At 45.8% G+C, this 22,706-nt stretch overlaps 1 protein-coding gene across 1 annotated transcript in view; it reads left to right on the top strand.

The window, feature by feature from the left end:
• ptprt (protein tyrosine phosphatase receptor type T) overlaps positions 1–22,706 on the top strand; it is a 193,648-nt gene that overhangs the window by 88,715 nt on the left and 82,227 nt on the right. The window contains exons 13-17 of the mRNA XM_056606519.1: positions 795–904; positions 10,136–10,337; positions 12,525–12,627; positions 16,226–16,511; positions 20,307–20,343. Coding sequence (XP_056462494.1) covers positions 795–904; positions 10,136–10,337; positions 12,525–12,627; positions 16,226–16,511; positions 20,307–20,343 — 738 coding nt within the window. The remainder of the gene's footprint in view (positions 1–794; positions 905–10,135; positions 10,338–12,524; positions 12,628–16,225; positions 16,512–20,306; positions 20,344–22,706) is intronic.

Below are 22,706 nucleotides of genomic sequence, written 5' to 3'. Positions count from 1 at the left end.
CACACACACACACACACACACACACACACACACACACACACACACACGCACACACGTAGGCAGGATGTGGGAGCGATAAGGTGTATGTGAGACGGTTTAATTACAGCTTTGTCAGAAATGTGATGAGATCGTTAGACAGCCTCCTAATCAAAATCTTCACAATAGGACTTCTACATTACGTGTGTGTGTGTTGGGGTTTGTAGTTATGTGTCTGAAGTGCTCTCTGTAGGGCACTTCACACCTCTAACCGTGTTTGTATATAGGTGTGTGTGTGTGTTTGTTTGTGTGTGTGTGTGTGTGTGTGTGTGTCTTTGTGTCTGCTAACATGCCTTTCTTAAGACTTGTGAAAGCAATCACACACACGCACACACACACACACACACACACCTGCTTTATGTATGTATTCCTAGGTAGATTGATCGATGCAGATGTGGTATCTCTTCTCTCCCGGCGTCGACAAGTGTCTTCTTTAGCTTGCTGCTACATAGTTAGCTTGTTTCTATTGATGTTTAGCTCTGATGCAGGTCCTGGAGAGTGATCTCTCTCTCTCTCTCTCTCTCTCTCTCTCTCTCTCTCTCTCTCTCTCTCTCTCTCTGCCAGTCTGCCTCAGTTCTTCTTTCTCTGTATTATTTCAATTTAAAGTTATTACAACTTTAATGTCATGAGAGAGATTACATATTTCCAAAGGTTTACAAGGAAGGAAAGCATTAAAATTGCTTTCGTGAAATATTATGCATTGTATCATGAAAAAACATTGTTCATATATCTCCATGTCTCTCCCACTCTCCCGCTAGTCCCCGGGTCGGTTCCGGTCGAGTCGCTTCAGAACTCTCCCTACGAGGAGAAGATCTTCATGCAGTGGAGAGCTCCAAATGAGACCAATGGAGTCATCACACTCTACGAGGTTGGTGTTTTGGTGTGGGTGGGGGTTGGCTGTGCGATGGTGGGTGGGTGTGGGTAATTGGGTTGGTGTGGGTCGGTGGTTGTGGATGGTTGTGTGCAATGCATAAAGTAGATCAGGAAACGATGAATTAATGAGTGTTGTATTTGTGTGTGCGATTCAAGCAATAAGTCATGAGATGTCGTTGTTTACAGTGATTTTCCAACTATCTAGGGGGCATTGTTAGGCCTATTGTTAGGCATGATATAAAACTATTACTGAAACCGTTCCTATAGACTTCCAAGTCAGATTTCCCAAAGTGTACACACGGCATTAATACGGCTATTTATTAAAACATTATGAGGACATTATAGTTCCTCAAGACGACAAAATTGTTGCCAAGCAACAAAGGCTAGCATACTTTGAGACTTGGCGGCGCATTTATTCGAGCAATTTATTATTTTGCCGTCACAGGTGTGTTTTTAAAGTAATCAGACCCGATGCTGTTTCATGTTACTCTGAACGGCCTTGAATGAAAGGGCAGAGATAATCTGAAACAACTAGAAGATGACAAGCGCAGTTGAAGTGCCTCTCTTGAGACATTGTCTCAACCTGCTAGTGTGCTTACCACGTAGGTGGCGCTCGAAGCGACCGCTGGTTCGATTCCCCCTGGTGGTCATATTCAGTATTCCCTCTATTCTCTTCAACCCACTTTCATTTCTAAAGAGTACCAAAGTGTGACGTCACGTTTCCATAGCAAACGATTTTCGGTTCTACACAAACCAAATTAACAAGGAGAAATCCTATGCCACACGAACGTTTTATAAAAACGGAACGATTTTTTTTGCGAATTGATTTGAGAGTTTGCTTTAACAATGTGATAAGTTATTTTGAGAATAGATTGTCTTCATATAAAAAAACTGCATGCTAGCGCAAACTTTTCCTTTTAATACCCCAGGGGAACACACGAGCGCCTCAACATGTTTCGATTGGTAGTGATTTTCACCTCTTGAAATTTATTTATTTTCATTTTGAAAGAAACAACACATGGAAGTAAGACACAGTTCTGTTCGTTAAGACACAGAACATTGAAGTTAATTCAGGGGCTGCATTTATCATGAAAAACATGTTTCATGACAGAGGCAGGTACTTCTTAAGGGCCCTTCAAATGCATTTCCAAATCGACCATCGTACCTTTAAGTCCTTGCAAACCCAAAGCAACAGGATGTTTGCATGTCTTCTTATACCGCGTTGTATTGTGACCGCCAGATGGATGATGTCGCTTCCTAGGTGAAGAGCCTTGTTGTTTTTATGATCATCTCTTTTAAGGACGCCGACACTGAAAGAGCCCCGACCCCCCAACTCCCTCCCTCCATCATTGACCCCCCCCCCAAACCCCTCATCCCAGCCATGCTGGGGGTTTGAACCTGTGTCTGGGGATGTGTTTGGACGTGTTTTGTGTTGGTCTTATTAATATAAATCTGTCCTCTTGTGTTTAACATATCAGAACCAGGGAGTAGGGCGCCACAATGCGCTGCCATTAGAGATAATTACTGTAATTGCTGCTATTGAGGGGATTAAAGGAATCATCTGGGACATCTAAAGAGCTGCGGTAGCCTCTCGGCTCCTCTCTCTCCCTCTCTCGTCTCTCATCGCTTTTTTAGTTTTATTTTTGTCATTTGCTTCGCTTTCAAGCTCGGGAACAGAGGAATTATCACAGGAACAATGAGGGTGGGGGGAGGGGGGGGTGGAGATGGAGGAGGAGGATGAGGATGGTGCTGATAGGGATGAAGGTAGCTGAAAGGAGAGGCGATGCAACATAAGTGTGTTCCGCAGCATGTCTGATAATTTGTGGTGAATGTTCACTGCCAAATGTTCTGGCTTCGGAAAAATATGAGGGATGCAAAGAGAATGTCTTTAGGATTTTATATTTGACTAAATCCCTGCTTCCATCTTAGTCAGCCAAAATTAGAAACAAGATTTCAAAAGATTTTGTCAATAATTAAATTGTAATGATTTTTTAAAAACATTATGAGGGTTTGCATATTGACAAAGGATGAATGGATAGATAGATAGATCAATAGGTATATACTGTACATTCTAATCATATCCGACAGATGGGGAGTTGGTGATAGATATCTTGATATAGAGAGATATAGTTGATAGATATATAGGATGGATAGATGGATTCATAAGTTCTAAAGTGGAAGGTGGTTGGGTGTATATATACTATAGATATATAGAGATATTGTGGATGGATAGATGGAAATGGAATCAAGTCCTATGATGTGACTCCATCAGTATTTCCAGCCTACGATGCAACACCAGCAGGCACCAGCTGGGCTCATCATCTCTGTGTGTCGCTCTCTGACCCCTGCTGACCTTAGAGCTAACTCACATACCGCTGTGAGAGAAAGACCCCCTGAGAGAGAGAGAGAGAGAGAGAGAGAGAGAGAGAGAGAGAGAGAGAGAGAGAGAGAGGGAGAGAGGGGGAGAGAGAGAGGGAGAGAGAGGGGGGGAGAGAGGGGGAGAGAGAGAGAGAGAGAGAGAGAGAGGGGTAAAGAGAGAGAGATGGGGGGAGAGAGTTGAGTGGGAGAGAATGAGACAGATGGGAAAGAAAAGACAGAGGGAGAGAGATAAGGTGGAAAGCGAGAGGGAGAAAGATGGGGAGAGAAAGAATGGGAGAGAGAGAGCGAGAGAGATAGAGACAGAGGGAGAAAGAGAGAGAGAAAGAGACAGGGAGGGAGAGAGACAGGGAGGGAGAGAGACAGGGAGGGAGAGAGACAGGGAGGGAGGGAGAGAGAGATGGACAGAAATAGAGAGACAGAGGGAGAGATAGTGAGAGAGTTGATGTGAGCAGCAGGTTGTCAGTTCCATCTCTAAACACCTCATCAGACTCAGCGTCCAAAATCGATTCACTCAGTGGCTAGCCTCCCCGGCTAGCCAGTGCAACGCTTGCCACCTGCTTGCTATGTTAGCTTCCCCCTCTAGCCAACCCTCCTCGTCCCTTTATATTAGCCCCTGCTAGTTCTGTTAGCCACCTCCACTAGCCCCTCCTGCTAGCCCTTTGAAGCTAGCTCTTGTAATCTCCCCCTGGTGGCCTCCCCTGCTAGCCCAAGGTTCGATTCTTGGACAATTAAGAACCATTTTATTGCAACTTATCGTAGCTACTGTGCTACCCCCACACCCCGAGAACACACCGATTTTCTGACACTGCTGGTGAGCAAGGCACATTGGCAAGTAGTCCGTGACATAATCTTGACAACACCAAATACCTAAAAAAGAAAATAGTTTGATGTTTTGCTTCACAAAACCTTCAAAATCGCCTTCTTAAACGATTACTCATGATTCAAGGATTTCATTATTGATAACATGTCAAAATGTGATTCAGAATCAATGGAAACAGTGAACCAGAATGTAAAATCTGCCTACTGTAGTATTACGGCATTAAAAAACCTCAGTTCAGTCGTACACTGGTGTTAAAACCCCAATATTATGTTATAAACTAGAGGTCTGAGACCTTCTTAATACTGCCAGCCCTGGGGGTCCATTACTGTCTTGAAGTGTTTATATTATCTTCTTTTAAAAACAACCCGTCAGACTGGCGGTCAGGGAGGGGATTTAAGCTCCTCTCCGGTCCTCTGCTCTCTCCTGGCAGTCATCCACATGCAGAAAACTAGAAAACATGAAACCACACCACAGTAAACTGCACAACATTAAACCACACAACAGTAAACAACATCACGCTGGATCTGAACAAGCCGGCTTCCACTGATAGCCAGCGTGTTGATATGACCTCCGTGGCCGTTGTCATCCAAGACAGAAAGAACGGTCTTGTGTGTTCGAGTGCACATGTGCGTGTGTCTAAGTATCGGATGACTCCCATGGAACGAAGAAAACAGCAACACAGAAGCAGATCCGGTCCCCATGACGCGAGTATCTGAACGTGTGTGTTTGCGGCGGGAGTCATGTGCGTGTGCGTGTGTGTGTGTCTGTTCTGTAATGAAGACAAAAAGGGACATACCGGTCAGATATTTACGATCCTGGATCGAGATCTTAATTCTCTGATATCCAAGAGGAACTTCAATGGGACAAATACAGACAGAAAGACAGGCATGGACATACAAATAGACAGACACACGCTTGGGTACGCACGCTGCTAGTCCCATTTAGTTTACGAGCATTTTTTCAGAGAATAATTCACTCTACTCTGAGCATTCAAATGTTCCAATTCCCGCCCGGCAGCCAATCACGGCATGCCTTCTACCTCTCGGACCAATCATTGACCCCCTTGGGCTATCCGCTCTACCAATTACAGCAAACTGCTGATGTTTCAGTACATGAGTTGGAATCTTCCACTCATGTAATTTTAATTGCCTCTCGTCTTCCTCGTGTCACCTTTCTGCCCAGAGGGAGCTGCTATATTTGACCACCTCTACACTTCTCTACTTTTAATGTTGAGTTTATTCTACATCATCTAGCTCTATGCACACCCAGCGCTTATGGACAGCTGTGTCAGCCAATGGCATTCATCCAGACCCACCAAAAGAGGCAAGTCCGGCTCCTCCTCCTCTCCCTCCAAATCCCACATATGAGCAGGTGTGCTTCCAACCAAAAACATCTGAGGAACACCTGTACATAATGAATCAGTAATCACACACACGCAAACACACAGACACACACGCACACACACAGACACACACACACACACACACACACACACACACACACACACACACACACACACACACACACACACACACCAGTACAGAGGTTTACCTGACAGGTCATTTGACTAGAAGCGGGTTGTGGTCGAATGCCGCCTGTTGCCATGGTAGCTGTCTGCTGACCTCCCCTCCCCGTCGGTTCCCTCCAGCCATTGCCCCGGAAACATCGGCATGGTAATACACCGTCAAAGCTGTCAACCCCCGCTCCCCCCCCCCCCCCTCCTTCCCTCGGGAAACTCTGCCTGGACGCGTTTTCCAAACTTTTCTTCTGTGGTTTTAAGTTGTTGTTTGCAGGGGCAGGGCGGAGCAGGAGATTGATTTTAAAGCCTTCAGACTGACGTAGTGAGGAGGTTTTAGTTTCTAAGACAGATACCCTCTGGGGCTGCCAGTTGAGTTCTGTGTTTATAGATTAGCCCGCAGGCTATTGGGGAGAGAATGGTGAAATATTATTGGTCCATTGTGCTGCCCAATCCTTCTGTTTCCCTCTCGCTCTCGCTCTCGCTCTCGCTCTCTCTCTTATGCACTTGTACGAATAAACAAACTGTTTTTTTTGTGGCCTAGAATGTATGACTTTTGACAGTCTGTCCCAGTTGGATAGTTTAAATTATAAAACAGGACAACACAGCATATTTTCACACATCTCTTGCCTTGGTTTAGAGCTGCTCAGCATAGCAAAAGGCCCTGTCATCCCATACAAACAGGTTTTATATAATCATATCTAAAATATATAACATTTCATAATAATATTTATAATAATCACCGTTAATAAATCCAATAATCCTATAGAATAATGAAACAATAGATATTTAGGTATTAAATATCTATATATCTATCTAAGTGTTTGACAACCGATACTGCATAATAACTTTAGAACCTCTTCTCCTTTGCTCTCTCTCTTTTCTTCTCTCTCTATCTCTACGTTCTGTCTCTTTTCTCCATCTGTTTTAGTCCTTTGGTTGCTTTGATCGATTTATTTGTTGTTGCTATTCTGCCAGCACAAAGGATCAGGTTTTATTAAATCAAAATATCCACTCGCTCCGTCTCTCTCTCTCTCTCTCTCTCTCTCTCTCTCTCTCTCTCTCTCTCTCCGGGGTTAAGAAGCCAACACGTTTACAGCGGGAAAAAAACAGCGTACCCATAAAACACAGCCGTGCTTGGAGGGAAACACATGGGTGCTTGGGTCAGTTGATAAAAAACGCAATTACTGCACAAGAATAATTATCCTCTCCTTAGTTTAGTTTTCCACACGTGTTGTTGTCAACATCGCTCTTCTAGGTAGAGAGACTTGTAACTAAGTCAACAATAGGCTACTACGTCCTCCTGCTTGGAGGCAACACGCCTATTCTTATCCAGCCACACCACAGCTCCTTAGGAGGGGAGAAGAGAGGAGTGGAGAGGGGGAGAGGGGAGAGAAGAGGGAGACAACAGCTCCTCAGGGGGGGGAGAAAAGATGAATGGAGTGGGCTGAAGGAGAGAGGAGGAAGGAGAGGGAAACTACAGCTACTTAGGGGAGGAGCAGAGAGGAGTGGAGAGGAGGAAGGAGAGGGATGCCAGAGCTCCTTAGGAGAGGTGAGGGGAAGGAGAGAGGAGGAAGGAAAGGGAGACTACTGCTCCTTAGGAGCAGAGAGGGGGAAGGAGAGGGGACAGAGGAGGAAGGAGAGTACGTATACAAGTGTAGGAGCTGCATCTAAATACTTAAACCAATTTGAATATTTCATAATCAAATAGATGAAATACAGAATAAATAAACACATTTCTTTATTATCTTTTTTCTCTCAATTTGTTTATTTGTTGGAGTGGATACTCGTGATGTCCACTCTTTTTTAAATCTCAATTTCTCTCTTTGTCCTCTCTTTATCCCTTTCTCTCTTTCTCTAGTTCCCGTTCTTTTTCTCTATGCCTCTCTCTCTCTCTCTCCTCCTGTGAAAACAGCTCTGTTGAGTTATTCTCCTCAGACTCACTAAATTACCCACAGTGCACTTTGCCCACAGCACTGCTGTCTTTTCATTGGCCAATAAAACTACCTGAGCTTTAATAGCCCTGTGCCCCTCATTCAAGAGAGAGAGAGAGAGGGGGTTGCTTTGTGTTTGTGTGTGTGTGTGTGTGTGTGTGTGTGTGTGTGTGTGTGTGTGTGTGTGTGTGTGTGTGTGTGTGTGTGTGTGTGTGTGTGTGTGTGTGTGTGTTTGTGTGTGTTTATGTGGGGATGGGGGGGGGGGGAGAGAGGGGCAGAGATAGAGAGCAGAAGAAAAGAGCGAGAGGAAGAGGAAGAGAGCGGGGGCGATGGAGGGGGAGGCAAAAATGAGGAGAGAGAGAGAGAGAGAGAGAGAGAGAGAGAGAGAGAGAGAGAGAGAGAGAGAGAGAGAGAGAGAGAGAGAGAGAGAGAGAGAGAGAGAGAGAGAGAGAGAGAGAGAGAGAGAGAGAGAGAGAGAGAGAGAGAGAGAGATATGATGGGGAGTAAAGGGAGATATGGGGGGGGCTGAACAAATGAGCTCAGGGAAACACGTCCCCATAAGTTATAAAAACTGAGAAAATAACGGAGTAAATAACGGCGTTAACCTATCATGGTCCATCTGATACATGCCTCACTCTTGGAATGGGGCAATACAGAAATAAATGTCTCCAAACCCTCTGGTGTAGAGAGGAGAGAGGGGGAGAGGAGAGGTTGTTCTGGTCCATTTATTGGAAGCCCGTTACCTTCATTAGTTCCGTTAAGGAGGTGATGATTTCACCCCTATAGCGCGGACCGGAATTTCTGCCCTGCTGTATTGTTCCGAACCTGGTTAGTTCTCACTCAGGCCAACGTGATTAGTGCTCCAAGCGGGCCCACGTGGAGCTTTTGAGCAGGGGGCCAGTTACAGCTCCCGGCTTATATTCTGCTGGTTGGGGCTCTGTCTGCGGATGGTCGGGGTTCACCACACGCGAGGATGTGTAGCGGGATAACTTCGCCCCCATGCCTCGCTAACGTCTTTTGATTTGACTTATTGAGGTGAAAATCGAAAGGTGGAAAAGCAGTTATTTTCCTTTTGCTTCTCTTTAAGGCCGCACCAGAGGGAGAGACGGGAGACGTAGTGAATGAAGGGAGAGGAATGGGTGGGAGAGAGAGCAGTGATAATGGTAGAGAGAAGCATACGTTGAGAGAGAGATAAAAGACGAGAGAGGCAGAATAAGAGTCATGGTAATAATACGGGAGCGTACGTTCATGAGTCATAAAATAAAAGCGTGGAGGTAGAGTGGAAGTGCAGCATGGATGATGGAGAGAAGGATGGCGCTTTTATTGTGTGCGCAGGTTGTAGTAATGGCTATTGATTTTGCTGGTTTGATTTAACTGGTTTAGTTAAAAGCTGGGTCAGTCGTCAGTCAGACACACTCAGTACACATTGTTCACCCATGCATACATTCTCTCACAATCAGAAACACACACTACAGACAAACACACACGCACACACACACATATTGATTTATGCCTACCGATTCAAACATAATGGACACGCATACTGTACTGTATTCTGCCTCTCTCTTATTCTGTCTCTCACTTTCTCTGTGTCAGTCCCACCAGCGTGTAGTGTGAACAAAATATCCTCCGGGCTAAATACCCACAATGCACTTAGCTCCAGGTTCAACATTTCAGACCGAAAGTTGACGAAGAGAGTGTGTGTGTTTCGTGTATGTATGTATGTGTGTGTGTGTGTGTGTGTGTGTGTGTGTGTGTGTGTGTGTGTGTGTGTGTGTGTGTGTGTGTGTGTGTGTGTGTGTGTGTGTGTGTGTGTGTGTGTGTGTGTGTGTGTGTGTGTGCGCGAGCCCTACATGTCTAATTGACGGTGACAAAGTGGGGACTGTTTCCGGGGGCGACGTGCTGACAGACATGGATGGTGCGGTTAACAGTTGAGCTGTAAAGTGAGGATCGCAGCTCGCTCACGGTGTCAGCGCCCGCCTGTCGTCTCTTTAGTACCGCCGGAGCAAAACACTTCAGTCACATTCCACTTCCTCTCAGACTCATTTGTCCCCGCAGTGGCCGGCTACGCAGTGTGACGGTTTTACAGCCAAAGGTCGATATGGGGAGCTCAGAGACGGGACATCTCGACAGTGACTGGCCGCTTACTGCTCTGTTTACGTTTGGGGGTGTCATGTGTCCCTCTGTCTTTAATCCAGATTCATTCTCATGCGATCGTCAGATGCGGTTACTATAGCCTGGTGTTAACTGGCTGAAGGCGAGATTATGAAGAGCGTGCATTGTATTTGTATATTGAATCAACATTTGGTTTTGTGCACTAGAAGGACGGAAAATATAGGTCACAGAGAGAAGGAACGATAGTGAGGAGACATATGAGTGCAGTTCCTAACTGGTGGTCGTAGTTTAAGCAATGTTGACCTAACAGCTACACTGTTGGGGCACTCGTGGGTTGATATGCCGAAATAGAATCAGCATTCAAATGACATCCTCAGAAAAATAAAGGGAAAGCACAAAAACAGGGACAAATATAAAGGTGTGGCTGAATGACAGCATCGTGAACCTGTGGCCTCCTCCCAGATCACCTACAAGGCGCTGAGCTCTCTGGACCCCAGCGTGGACCTCACCACCCAGCGGGGACGGGTCTTCAAGCTGAGGAATGAGACCCAGCACCTGTTTGTGGGCCTCTACCCTGGGACCACCTACTTCTTCACCCTCAAGGCCTCCACCAACAAGGGCTTCGGCCCCCCGGTCACCGTCCGCATCGCCACCAAGATAGCAGGTACACCTGGAACACCTGTCTGTCTCTCATTCAACCTGGCAATGTGTACTCCCTGTTTGTTTACCTAACCATCATTCTGTAGCAACTGCCTGTCTGTCTGTACCACCTGTCTACCTGTCTGTGTCGGTCAATCTGTCTGCCTGCTCTACCTGTCGGTCTGGCTGTGATTTCTGCGTGTGTCTGAGGTTGCTGTTGTTTGGGTAGAACAATGGTCTCCGTGGTGATATTCAGTGGCACATTTAGGCACAGTGAGGACCAGGCCCTGACAGTAGGGCAACCGTCTGGTACAGCTCCTGTGCTGCCCCCATGCCGGGAACGCAACACGCTTCATTCACTTTTTTGTTGAATGCCTCAACGCGTGGCACGAAGGATCAGCTCACTTCGGACGTAGGGCAGGATGGAAGTTGAACTTTTGTTAACTCGATGCAGTTATGCATAAAATATGAAAATATAGGAATGCAAAATAGGAAGTTTGTTTCATGACCAACAGTTCTCTGGGACTTGAACAGCAGTGCGCTGATTGCCAAGGCGTTATTCTGCCGGTAAACCTTGTCCGTGTAGCGTGTCGCCTTCACATGCCATGACATCGCAGCAGCCATGTGACCACATTCAGTCATGTGACCAGGCACATAAAGTGATGCAGAGCAGCTGGCAACTATGGCATGCTAACCTACCCTGGAGCCCCTGAGCAAGACAGGAACAGACAGGGGATCCACAGACAGGGATCCACTGACAGCATAAGACGAACATAACAACAATATTTCTGAAGGTTGTGTTTTGACAGTCCCATGATAAATGCGTCATAATAGGGAATAGAACTGGAAAAAACAAACACATTCATACATATTACACAGCCAGTGATGGCATCAAAGTCAACCTATTATTCTGTGCAGGAGGGGGGCTTAGAGCAGAATGAACATCATGTAACAATATGTCATCCAACGCAATATCTAATCCAATATTCTAAATAGCTGTTGTGACCCCTGACCCCCTGGAATGTAACTCCAATCTGCCGAACCGTGGCGGTGCTGACTGTTAGCAGTATGCGCCATGCGGGTCGCCTCCGCTAGCACATTAGCATTTAAACGGCTGTCGGTCAGCCTGTCCCTCGCTCTGACAGCTGAGTCCTCCTGGCCTTTTCCCTCGGTGGCGTGCGGCGGCGTGTTAGCATCTGTGAATTAAAATAAATAAATAAAATCCCTTTTTTTTTTTACATCTTCCCCATCCTTCCCGCCTAAATGCCACGCCAGCCACTATCTTTGTTATCTCCCCCCCAAGAACAAAGGATTAAAAAGATAAATTAAATGGAGTTGACAGAGGGAGAGACAGACGGAGGGGAGTGATTGAAGGAGCAGGAGGAAGAGGAGGAGGAGGAGGGAGGTGTTTGACTGTCGCGGGATTTTCCCAAATGCCACATCAATCTGTTTGGCTGGCATGGTGTAAGCAGATGCACTCTGCGGTGGCTGGGAGCTTTTAGAGGTGTCTGAGGAACGCTGCCGCCCAGCTCTTTATGACGGCCCCTAACTCACCTGGGGTGAGGGCATTATGGCAGCACTCTAGCGCAAGGACAACCTTATTATTAAGAAATAATAAAAAATCCCAAGGCTTGTACACACTTCATAACCGCAAAGGAAAGCGGGAAGACATTACTGAGGCGCTATTCATTTTCACATCTCAGATAAAACGATGTACGATGTTTACTGTCGGATAGCTTATTGGAAAATCTATATACACGGTGTCAAAACCGAAATGGAGCCGCAGTAGTAAAATGGATACCCTACGATAATATAATTTATACTATAATAAAATAAAATGCTAACCTTTTGCTAATATCTTGTGTGGTACAGATTACCACTACTCTTATGACGTCACGTCACACTGTGATGTCATAAAGTGATGTCACGTGAGACGTTGCACCGTGATGTCACACACAACCACACACACACACCTTGTCATTGTGAATGTATCACAATGACAATGATTGTCGTCCTGTGGGGGGGTCGTACTATGATGTAACGCTATGATGGAACACTGTGATGTCACCCCGCGATGTCCTACTGCGATGGCATTCTGTTGTGTCATACTGTGATGCCGCACCAGGGTGTCACACGTGTGATGTCATCCTGTGAACGCAGTACCGTGATGTCAACCCTGCAGTGTTAAAAAACGCGTTCATTTTCCCATCAGCCCCTCTGATGCCGGAGTACGAGTCTGAGGCGCCGCTGAACGAGACTGACACCACCATCACCCTGCTGCTGAAGCCCGCCCAGTCACGCGGCGCGCCCGTCAGGTACGCCCCATGACATCACTTCCTGCCATCTAAGCATTGACGGTTTAGCTCTGCTGATCTCTCTCCTTCTTTTTCCTTAGTGTTCCTCTTACGTTCACCGTTTCATCTGTCATTCCATCTGCACCATGCGCCCCTTCTCTTCTCCTCTCCTTTCCCCTCCTCTCCCCGCCTCACTTTTCATCTCCATCATTTTTCCTTTATATCCTTGTTGGGTTTTTGATATGCAGGAGGGCAGAGGTGACAAGCTTGACAAGCTTGACTTCCTGTCAGTTATTTGATACTTCCTGTCCGCTGACTTGGAAAATGTTGCTTAGCGGCTTTAGCAGAGTGGAGATTAACCTCTAACAGCTTGTTGACACGCTGACTTAAAAAAGAGGCAGCTCTTTGGTAGCACGTATTTCTGGGGAAAATTTAGCATTGAGGTTGACAAATGATTTGACACTCAGGACAAGACTGTGCACACGAATAAACTAACTCATGTACACATGCACGGACACACAGGCACGTGCACAGGCAATCCGTTGTGTGAGTCAAGCACACACACACACACACACACACACACACAAACCACTAAATCACACAGCGCCGCACAAATGCACATGTTGGTTTTCCCTCTGAAAGGGCACACATTGTTTAAGTCGGAGTGTGTATTAATTAAAAGTTCACTCTGAACGTGTGTTTCCATCCATTTAATTGGCATCGGGGAGAACATAATTCTGTGGTGGGAAGGGAAGTTGGAGGGAGGGTACGTGTAGTGACAACTTGGCGTCTAATAAATGAGTTTTTAAAAGCCGCTGCGTGTGCGGGTCAAAAGTTTGCCGTTCATTTCCCAAACCCCCCCAGGCTATCATACAGCCGATCACGCCCGGCTGTGTGGAAATAGAAAACTGTAAAATGAAATGGATGTTGTTTCCAACGAGCCGTGAGGGGTAGACCTGCGAGTCTCCCTGTGTCTCTTATATTGTTGTTCCTTTATTCATCCTACACAACGTCGCAATCCCGACTCCTTCAGCCGTCCTGCTTTCCCGTCCGACAGTATCGGCAGGTTCGGTCCGGCTAGGAGCTCCGGGTCGGGGGTTCGAGCCCCAGGGTAGGCAGCCCTGTCTGCAGGGTACAGAATGAACAAGATGGGCTGGCTCGGGCTGCCGGTGGCTCCGGGTGTAGAGCAGATGGCCTTGCAATCGGAAGGTCGCTGGTTCGATCCTCTTGCTGGAAGCCTAGCGTTTTTATGAGAACGACGCCTAACCCCATCTGCAACTACCGGGATAAACTGGCTGCTGCCTTGCTCGGTGGACAATTAGCACCTCACATACACACATTCATATTCCGACGGGGGCGACGGCATATGATTGTGGGTATGCAAAGCACTAATTTGCAAAAGCACTTGTGGACAAACGGTTATGAATAGCCCACAATATATGCAGCCCGTTGACCATTCACATGCTCTAACCACCTACCTGCTCATTAATGATATGCATCTACACAAGTTAATTCCGTTGCATCGCTAAGTTATTATTGTTATTAATCATTCGACAGTGTTTCCCCCAGAAAATGTCTGAGTCAAGGTGGTTAAGAAGCGGGGGGGTGGGGGGGGGGGGGTTCAGGGAGGGTTTCAATTCGCAATAACATATACACACACCTTATGCCGCCGTTTCAATTCCATTCAAAAAGCTTTGTGGCACGACTATTGTTGTGAACAGTATTACAGGTGTATTCATTTTCTTTATTTTTTGTACCTGATGAAAGTATGTTTTCTTTCCCTACGAGAGTTTTGTAGTTTGTTAATGCATAATAATTTAAAAAAAAACATAAAAAATTAAATAATAATAATAATAATTTATATACATTTTTATTTAATTTTTTATACATTGGTGGACAAGGCGAGGTCCTATTATTGTTAAGGCGGCCGCTTTAACCATACAGTGCTGGGGGAAACACTGATTCTAGATTATCAAACTTAAAGCTGCTCGCCTATTGATCCTACGTGTTTTTAATTGGTCCCAACCTGACTTTTATGTTGATTTGAACATAATCAGCCACGGTGAGAATAAACATTAGATTGAGTTTTATGAGGCAGGCTGGGAGAGGATCTCAGAGGAAGCAAACACATTTTAATGTGAGCTGAACTTTGGAGAGAAGAAGCTGGTTTTCACGCTGGATCTTTAATGAGATAAGAGTCCTTCTGGAGCTCTTAGAGAGGATGGACGCACACACACACACACACACACACACACACACACACACACACACACACACACACACACACACACACACACACACACACACACACACACACACACACACACACACACACACACACACACACACACTCAGATGCAGACTTGTGTGCTGAATGCAAACATACATGAGTCTAAATGTATTCATGGACATTAATATTCCCGCTAATGCAAAGATCAGGCATACGTATGCAAACATGAATACTAACACACACACACACACACACACACACACATGCTTAATAACCCATGCACACATACACGGAAACATTTACATCCAATCATGCAACATAGACAAAACCCAATCATAAGCATTACCACATCCCTGCACACACAAACACATACACACACACACACACACACTCACTCATTAATGGTTTAGGATAATTGTGGCTCATCTCCTCTGAGCTGTAGTTTACATGCTGCTGCCTCTTAACGCCATTAGTAATATATAGACCCTCAACAGGGGGGCGAGAGACATGGGAAGAAAGAGAGGGAGAGAGAGATGGAGATTAAAAAGGGAAGGGAAGCGAGAAAGGAGAGGAAGAGAAATTAAGAACAAGAGAGAAGAGAATGGAAAGGGAGAGAGATAACGGAGACGATGAGAATAGAGAGAGGTGGGAGGCGTGGGTACGTTCTTTGGTCATCAGCAATTATCTCTTTTATGTTTTTTTCATGTTTTCTGAAAGCGGCCAATTGGCTAGCGGATAATTGGCCGCAACAGACTCTCCTGATTATGTGTCGATGTGAGGACCGGTCTGAGGAGGATGAAGGACCTCACAACACCGTCCCCATTTAGCCATGACACACACACACACAAAGACATGAACACATTGACATGAATCGTCTTCCACACGCACACACACACACACACACACACACACACACACACACACACACACACACACACACACACATACATTAACATTAAGCTTCTAACACACACACAAACACACACACACACACACACACACACACACACACACACACACACACACACACACACACACACACACACACACACACACATACACACACCCACACGTACACCTCAAAACAAAGATTGCACATTAATACATATCTAGTGGACACAAACAAACAAACAAACAAACAAGCAATCGTATCATCGAATCACAAATTATGGACTGTTGTATTTTAAACCGTCTCATCTGTTTTTCTGTATTCTGTATTTAACTCCTAGCCAAAAGGGTTTGACTCCCAATGTCCCCAGACTGCCCATGGGCATCCTTTGAGCAAGACCGCCCCCCAAAAGCCATTCCCTGTTGCTTCACGACGTGATGTGTGTGTGTGACGGAATCGTCCCAGGTCACCAACCATTGTGTGTGTTCTTGTGTTGCCAGCTCCTACCAGCTCGTGGTGAAGGAGGAGCGCAAGTCCAAATCCCGCCGGGCCACCGGCGACGGCACCGGCGGCCCCAACTGTTTCTCGGCGCCGGTCAGCTTCCGGAACGCCTCGGCGCTGGACTCCGCCTACTACATGGCGGCGGAGCTGCCGCCGTCCAGCATGACGGCGCCCACCGCCTTCACCGTGGGGGACAACAAGAGCTACGGGGGCTTCTCCAACCCGCCCCTCTCCCCGGCCAAGAGCTACAGCGTCTACTACCAGGCCATCAGCCGCGCCAACGGGGTGGGTAACCATGACGATGAACAGAACACCGCCGCCGCCGCCGCCACCGCCACTGTCAACTCAGGACCGTGGCGTTTGTAATTCACATCTTATGGAATTACCTTTTTTCAATAACTTAGACTTGCCTCCTCAAGTAAGTCCAGTTTTATTCAGTCATCCAGTAAGAAACTTTTGCCTCTACTTCAACTGGGAGTTGTGTAGTAATCTATACTGAAGCCGAACCAAATTGCCTCTATGCAAGACCGTTTCTGTTTTCTCAGTCTATCTGGCTGTTGTGAGCCAAAGATCTTAAATAGGTTTGTACACAAATCACCATAGACAGGCCTGGTAGCAAAACATGTGTTTTGTGTGTGTGTGTGTGTGTGTGTGTGTGTGTGGGTGTGTGTGTGTATTTGTGTGTTTATCAAAGCCGGACACCACGCAGATAGTACAGTAGATTTGACTGGTTACCTCTCAGTCTCCTGTGTTTGTGTGAACTTCAAACCGTCAGCAAATGAACAACCCCCCTTATCCCTCATTCCCGAGACAAAGTCGCTTTTCCAATCTCCATATCGCTGTGAAATCCTCAGAGAACTACTTTAATTTTCCACCTTCGTAACCACGGTAACTCCTTTTGGCAAGCAGAGCTGCCGCCTTTATAACCTCCCCCTCCCAGAATGCTGTCCCAGAATGCAATTCAACAAGATATTACCTGTGTGTGTGTGTGTGTGTGTGTGTGTGTGTGTGTGTGTGTGTGTGTGTGTGTGTGTGTGTGTGTGTGTGTGTGTGTGTGTGTGTGTGTGTGTGTGTGTTGGGTATCTATCATGTGTATCATGTGTGTCATTTTCTATTGATGAGCGTTTGTGTGTGTGTGTGTGTGTGTGTGTGTGTGTGTGTGTGTGTGTGTGTGTGTTTGTGTGGGTCTGAGTGCATGCATTTCTGTGTGTTCCTGTGGTTGTGCCAATGCGTGTGTGTCTGTGTGTGTGTGTGTGTGCTGGTGTGTGTCTACGTCTTAATCTAGTCATATCAGACATCCTGATTTGATTGGATCCCAGCCAATCCAATCAGTGTGTAATTTGTACGGGTCAGGGGGCGGGAGGTTGAGAAGCAAATGGGAAAACAAGTGTGCCCACGCAGCCACCGTAGCCAGGTGATTCATGCATGACAAATAGACATCAATGTGTAATTCTCTAGCCCAGATGAGGAAAATCAGGACTAAGAGTGACTTTGACCTGAATACCTACCTCAAAACACACATTTAAATGGAGAATATATATTTAGAATGATTCTATATCCTACAGGGAGACTGAGACCAGCTTCCATTACTGATTAAATAAGGGATGATTAAAACGTAGTGTCATGCCCAAGGGCACTTTGATTATAGACAAGTGGTTGACCACATTGTTCGGATTTGAACCAGAAAAAGTTCAGATACTTCTAAGACCCGGTGAACCCAAATCTTTTTTTTAATTTTTTTTTTAGGTAGTGCTATGTCTTATACGATGTCAACATAGTTTTAACCAAATAAACCAATACAGTTGCATCAACAGCAGTATATTTGAGTTGATCGCAGATGTATGTTTTGTGTATAAGACCGTTCCTCAATCGAGTCAACTATATAATGAGTATGTTATATTTTGCTATTTGGTTGTGTGGAAAATAGTTTCTTGTTTTAACTTTGCGCTCAACACTTCCAAATTGTTGTGGTTGCATAGCAACCAAATGAGCCTCCCTGTATCAAGATTGGCTCATAATGCTAGCTAGCTAAGCTCCAAATGTCTATAGCTTATTTCTGTCGCTTTGTTCCCTCTTTGAAGACAGCCAAAGATTTTGTCTGTTTTTAATAGTTTGTGGAATAAATGTTCTCTAATGTTAATCATACTTTGGTTTTATATTATAAGATGTTTTCATCAGTAATTAATTTCAAAAGATTTAAAACACTATCCAGAATTAATTAGCTACATTGGCCAGGAATTGCTGTTAAATGGCTGTTGGCGATTTATTCGTAACAAAACAGAATTTAGATCTAATAGAACTGCCACCCATACAAGTGATAAAAGACTCTCTCTCTCTCTCTCTCTCTCTCTCTCTCTCTCTCTCTCTCTCTCTCTCTCTCTCTCTCTCTCTCTCTCTCTCTCTCTCTCCCCTTAGAAACTCTGAAAGAATGTGTTTAGAATAATGCTGAATTTGATTGTCGACAGTCACTGTGATTAGGTACTCTGCTACACCTATATCGACTCATCATTGCATTGTGGAGTTTGAGTGATATCGCTTTGCTTCTGGTTTGTCTATATCTTAATGATGGTGGTGAGGCTTCGTGGGAACTGACCACGGGGCTGAGGGTTTGGGGCCAGGTCCAGATGACTGAGGGGATTGGGTTATTTGCTCACTCCATCCCTCTCTTACTCTTACTCTCTGTCTCATAGTCTCTCCCTCTCTCGCGCGCCCTTACCCTCTGTCTCTCTCTGTCTCCCTCTCACTCTCTGTCTCAATTCTGTCAATATTTATAAACATGCCTTTTCTTTCCATGACACAATCTCCGCTCTGACAAAACCCAATTTATCAATTACATAAGCGGTCGTTGCCTGAATATGTGTGTGTGTGTGTGTGTGTGTGTGTGCGTGTGTGTGTGCGTGTGCGTGCGTGTGCGTGTGCGTGTGTGTGTGTGTGTGTGTGTGTGCGTCCCCCTCAGGTTATGAACACATTGTTACAGAACCAAAATGAGATATACTCAAAATAAATTGTTCCAGTTTGGAGTAACTTCTCCTTCTCTCCCTCTGTACCTATATCTGTATGTCTCACTTTCTGTATTTCTCTCTTTCCTTCCTTTCTCTCTATTCTCTCCCTGTCATTCTCTTTATCTCTCCAACATCACTGTGTGAATCTCGCTTTCTTGCTCTCTCTCCCTCGCTCCCTCACTCTCTCTCCCTCTCTCTCTCTCTCTCTCTCTCTCTCTCTCTCTCTCTCTCTCTCTCTCTCTCTCTCTCTCTCTCTCTCTCTCTCTCTCGCTCTCGCTCTAGCTCTCTTCTCTGTTTCCATTATTATCTCTCTGTCTCTCTCTGTCTCCTTATCTCTCTCTCTGGGCAAGAGAACTTGACATCAGTGTGGCTTCAGTCTCTTATCTGCCATCATTGTGCCAATTAGTGGTTGCTCCGCACATGAAACAACTACAGACACACACACACACACACACCTACACACACACCTACACACACACACACACACACACACACACACACACACACACACACACACACACACACACACACACACACACACACACACACACACACACACACACACACACAGATGCAAACAGCCACACACATCACACACACAGGTTCACACTGAGGGAGAGCGCAAGGGAGGGAGAATGACTGGGAGCCCGATGAGTGGAAGGGTGGATGAACAAGTACACGAGGTTAGAAAGATAGAAAGTTCTAAAAAGTAGAGAAAGTTCACTAACTCTGTGTGCTGTCTGTAATATTAAACTAGTGTGTGATCAGAGTTTGTAATAATGAGGTGCTCTACTGGCTCGGGTAGGGCTCTCCCATTGGTTGAATATCTGTCAGCGTGTATGTCCAGTGATCTTACAGCAACAGGTTGGGAGCAACAGGCACCAGGAAATTAAATTTATTGTCAGAAAATGAAATGCACTCAATTGTTTCAATGTCAGACTCAATGACTTGCTGACTTTGTCTCTCAGGTTCTAACATTTCTCTCTCTCTCTCTCCCTCTCGCTTTCTCTCTCTCTCTCTCTCTCTCTCTCTCTCTCTCTCTCTCGTTCTCTCTCTCTCTCGTTCTCTCTCTCTACAGGAAACTAAGATCAACTGTGTCCGCCTTGCTACCAAAGGTATGTCCATCAGTTACAATGTTGTGTTAACTCCAACAAACCCACGGTGTCCCACTCACACACTTGCTTACATGCTACCATGCTAACCTGTGCCACGTGTACCTGTGTATTAATAAGTAATACATAGCCAAACTGTCATCACATGTCATAGACAGGAACCATGACGACTTACATGACACACATGTATGTCGCCCCCCCCCCCCCCCCCCCCCCCCCGCCCATCCCCCCAAACCAGCATCACTTGATAACCTGCATGAACCCATCGCTGTCGCATTTTCCTGCTGCCTCTATGTTGTTTCCATCTCTCTCTCGCTCTGGTCCTCCCTTGTCTCTTCCATACCACTAGCACTAGCTCTGTGTGAGCGACCATCCTAGCTGTTAATCTACAGTAGCCCATCCACAACACATCTGTACAGCAGACCTTGTACTCTTCAGCCTCCTATCGATTATCCAACCCTCTTTCTATCGTCCTCCAATTCTCCCTCCCTCCTCTCTCTCTCTCTCTCTCTCCCTCTTTCTCCCCCCCCCCCCCCCTCTCTCTGTCTTTATCGCTCTCTCCCCTGTTATTTACGTCTTTGTTTTCATGAGCTTTAAATTATCTTGCCTGCGCTCTCTTGCTTAGCACCTCCTCTTCCTCCTCTTCTCCGTCCCTCCATCCTCCCGTCTCTGTGCTGCTCGTGGGCGTAGCGTGGTGGGTGGGGGTCCGGTGGTCCGGGGGGGAGTGGGGTCAGCTGTCCGTCTGTCTGTGCGTCAATCTGGGGCAAACACAGTCGCACCTTCCGGCTCCACAAACCAAAGAGTGGGACAGTTGCTTAGCTGAGGGGAAACCAAACTATCGTGAGTTTGTTGAAATCCAATCAAACCAACTCTGTAAGGGAAGCACAGGCCAGATGATGAGACGAAAATAGCTAATTACCTTTAGTACCTGTCCATCAAATAAACTGACTGTATTTTAAAATGTGTTGCCTTGCTCTGCGGCCTGTATCCTGTACCACTCAATGCGTGCCTTGAATAGGATGTGTTGTCAAGTTATTTGAGTGTGTTTTGAACTAAAGTAGCATAAAGGAAAAGTTTGGCAAATTTATGACCTCAACAGAGGTTTGTCTTTTTGACGTCCAGACGGACAAAGGGACCTTCCTCGGACCCCCACTGGGCCTGAAACCATCGCATTTGTTTGGTTTTCTTTCATTTTATCACGTTGCAAGTCATCGCTTGTTTTCTTTGTTTTTTACTCATTCCGCGATTCATTATAATTCCCTTCTGGTTTGAACCTTTGAACCTGAAAGAGACCGGTTCACAGTTCAGAGTTAATGTTTGACATCACCCACGCTCACCCCCCCGTCACGCCTTATTAACGACCCGCCCCCCCCCTCCCTCCCTCCTTCATTCAGACTGACGCCACAGAGTCCGTTAGATCCACCACTAACGCACTCCTATCAAGATGCTAATCGATGCTAACTTCCTGATGCTAACCTCCTGTTAACCGACCAATCCCTGTCCACCGAGTGCCAGTTTATTTTATAAATAATGTTAATGTCTCAACCGCTTATTTGACCAAAATGTTCTCTCCTCAGGAAAAAAACAATTGATAACTTGATGAAATGACTAAAAAAACGACGAGAAATGGCTTTTATTCTTAGACCTTTTTTTCTACTTTCTGTTTCCCCCCTTCTGTTGGTTTCTCTCTCTCCTTCTGTTCTCTCTGTCTTTGTTCCTTCTCTCCTGCACGCCCGGGGATGGTCTGCCCTGGCGTTAGTGGTGATAGGTAGGGGACAAATTACCACGCCGTACATTCTAGTCATCCCCAGCGAAGGTGATTATCCACAGGCAGAACTCGTTCCTATCTTCTGTTGTTTCTTTGGTTCATGTTTTTATCCATCTCAAAGCAGCCATCCACCTCACGCCATTGCTGCCTTGTTTCGCCTGAGTTGACCTACGACCCCCTGATCCCTCCGCCTCCTCCCCACCCCTATCATTTCTTCTTTGGTATTCCCGCCTTTTTTTGCCATGTTGTCAGTTGCATCGTCGCCTAGATGTTGTTTTCGTTTTTGTTTTTTTGCATGGCAACTCTGCTCAAACACAAACACACACACATACACACACACACACACACACACACACACACACACACACACACACACACACACACACATACACACACACACACACACACTGCACTATTTCCTTTCTATTGACATACAACTGTGCCATTTTAATTTGCCGTTGAGCTTAGCAGTATGACCTGACAGAAGTTTTTGTTTGAATTCTAATACAAAATACTTTTTGCGAGACAGGTTCTCTTTGTTGCCCTACTTGCTGAATTATTAATTTATTTAAGACATCCTTTATCTATTAAGACTGAA

This window comes from Gadus chalcogrammus, chromosome 13 (assembly GCF_026213295.1).
Source record: "Gadus chalcogrammus isolate NIFS_2021 chromosome 13, NIFS_Gcha_1.0, whole genome shotgun sequence".
In the NCBI taxonomy this organism is placed as follows: domain Eukaryota; kingdom Metazoa; phylum Chordata; class Actinopteri; order Gadiformes; family Gadidae; genus Gadus; species Gadus chalcogrammus.
Note: the sequence above shows the minus strand (reverse complement) of the source record. Positions and strands in the feature narration are given on the sequence as shown.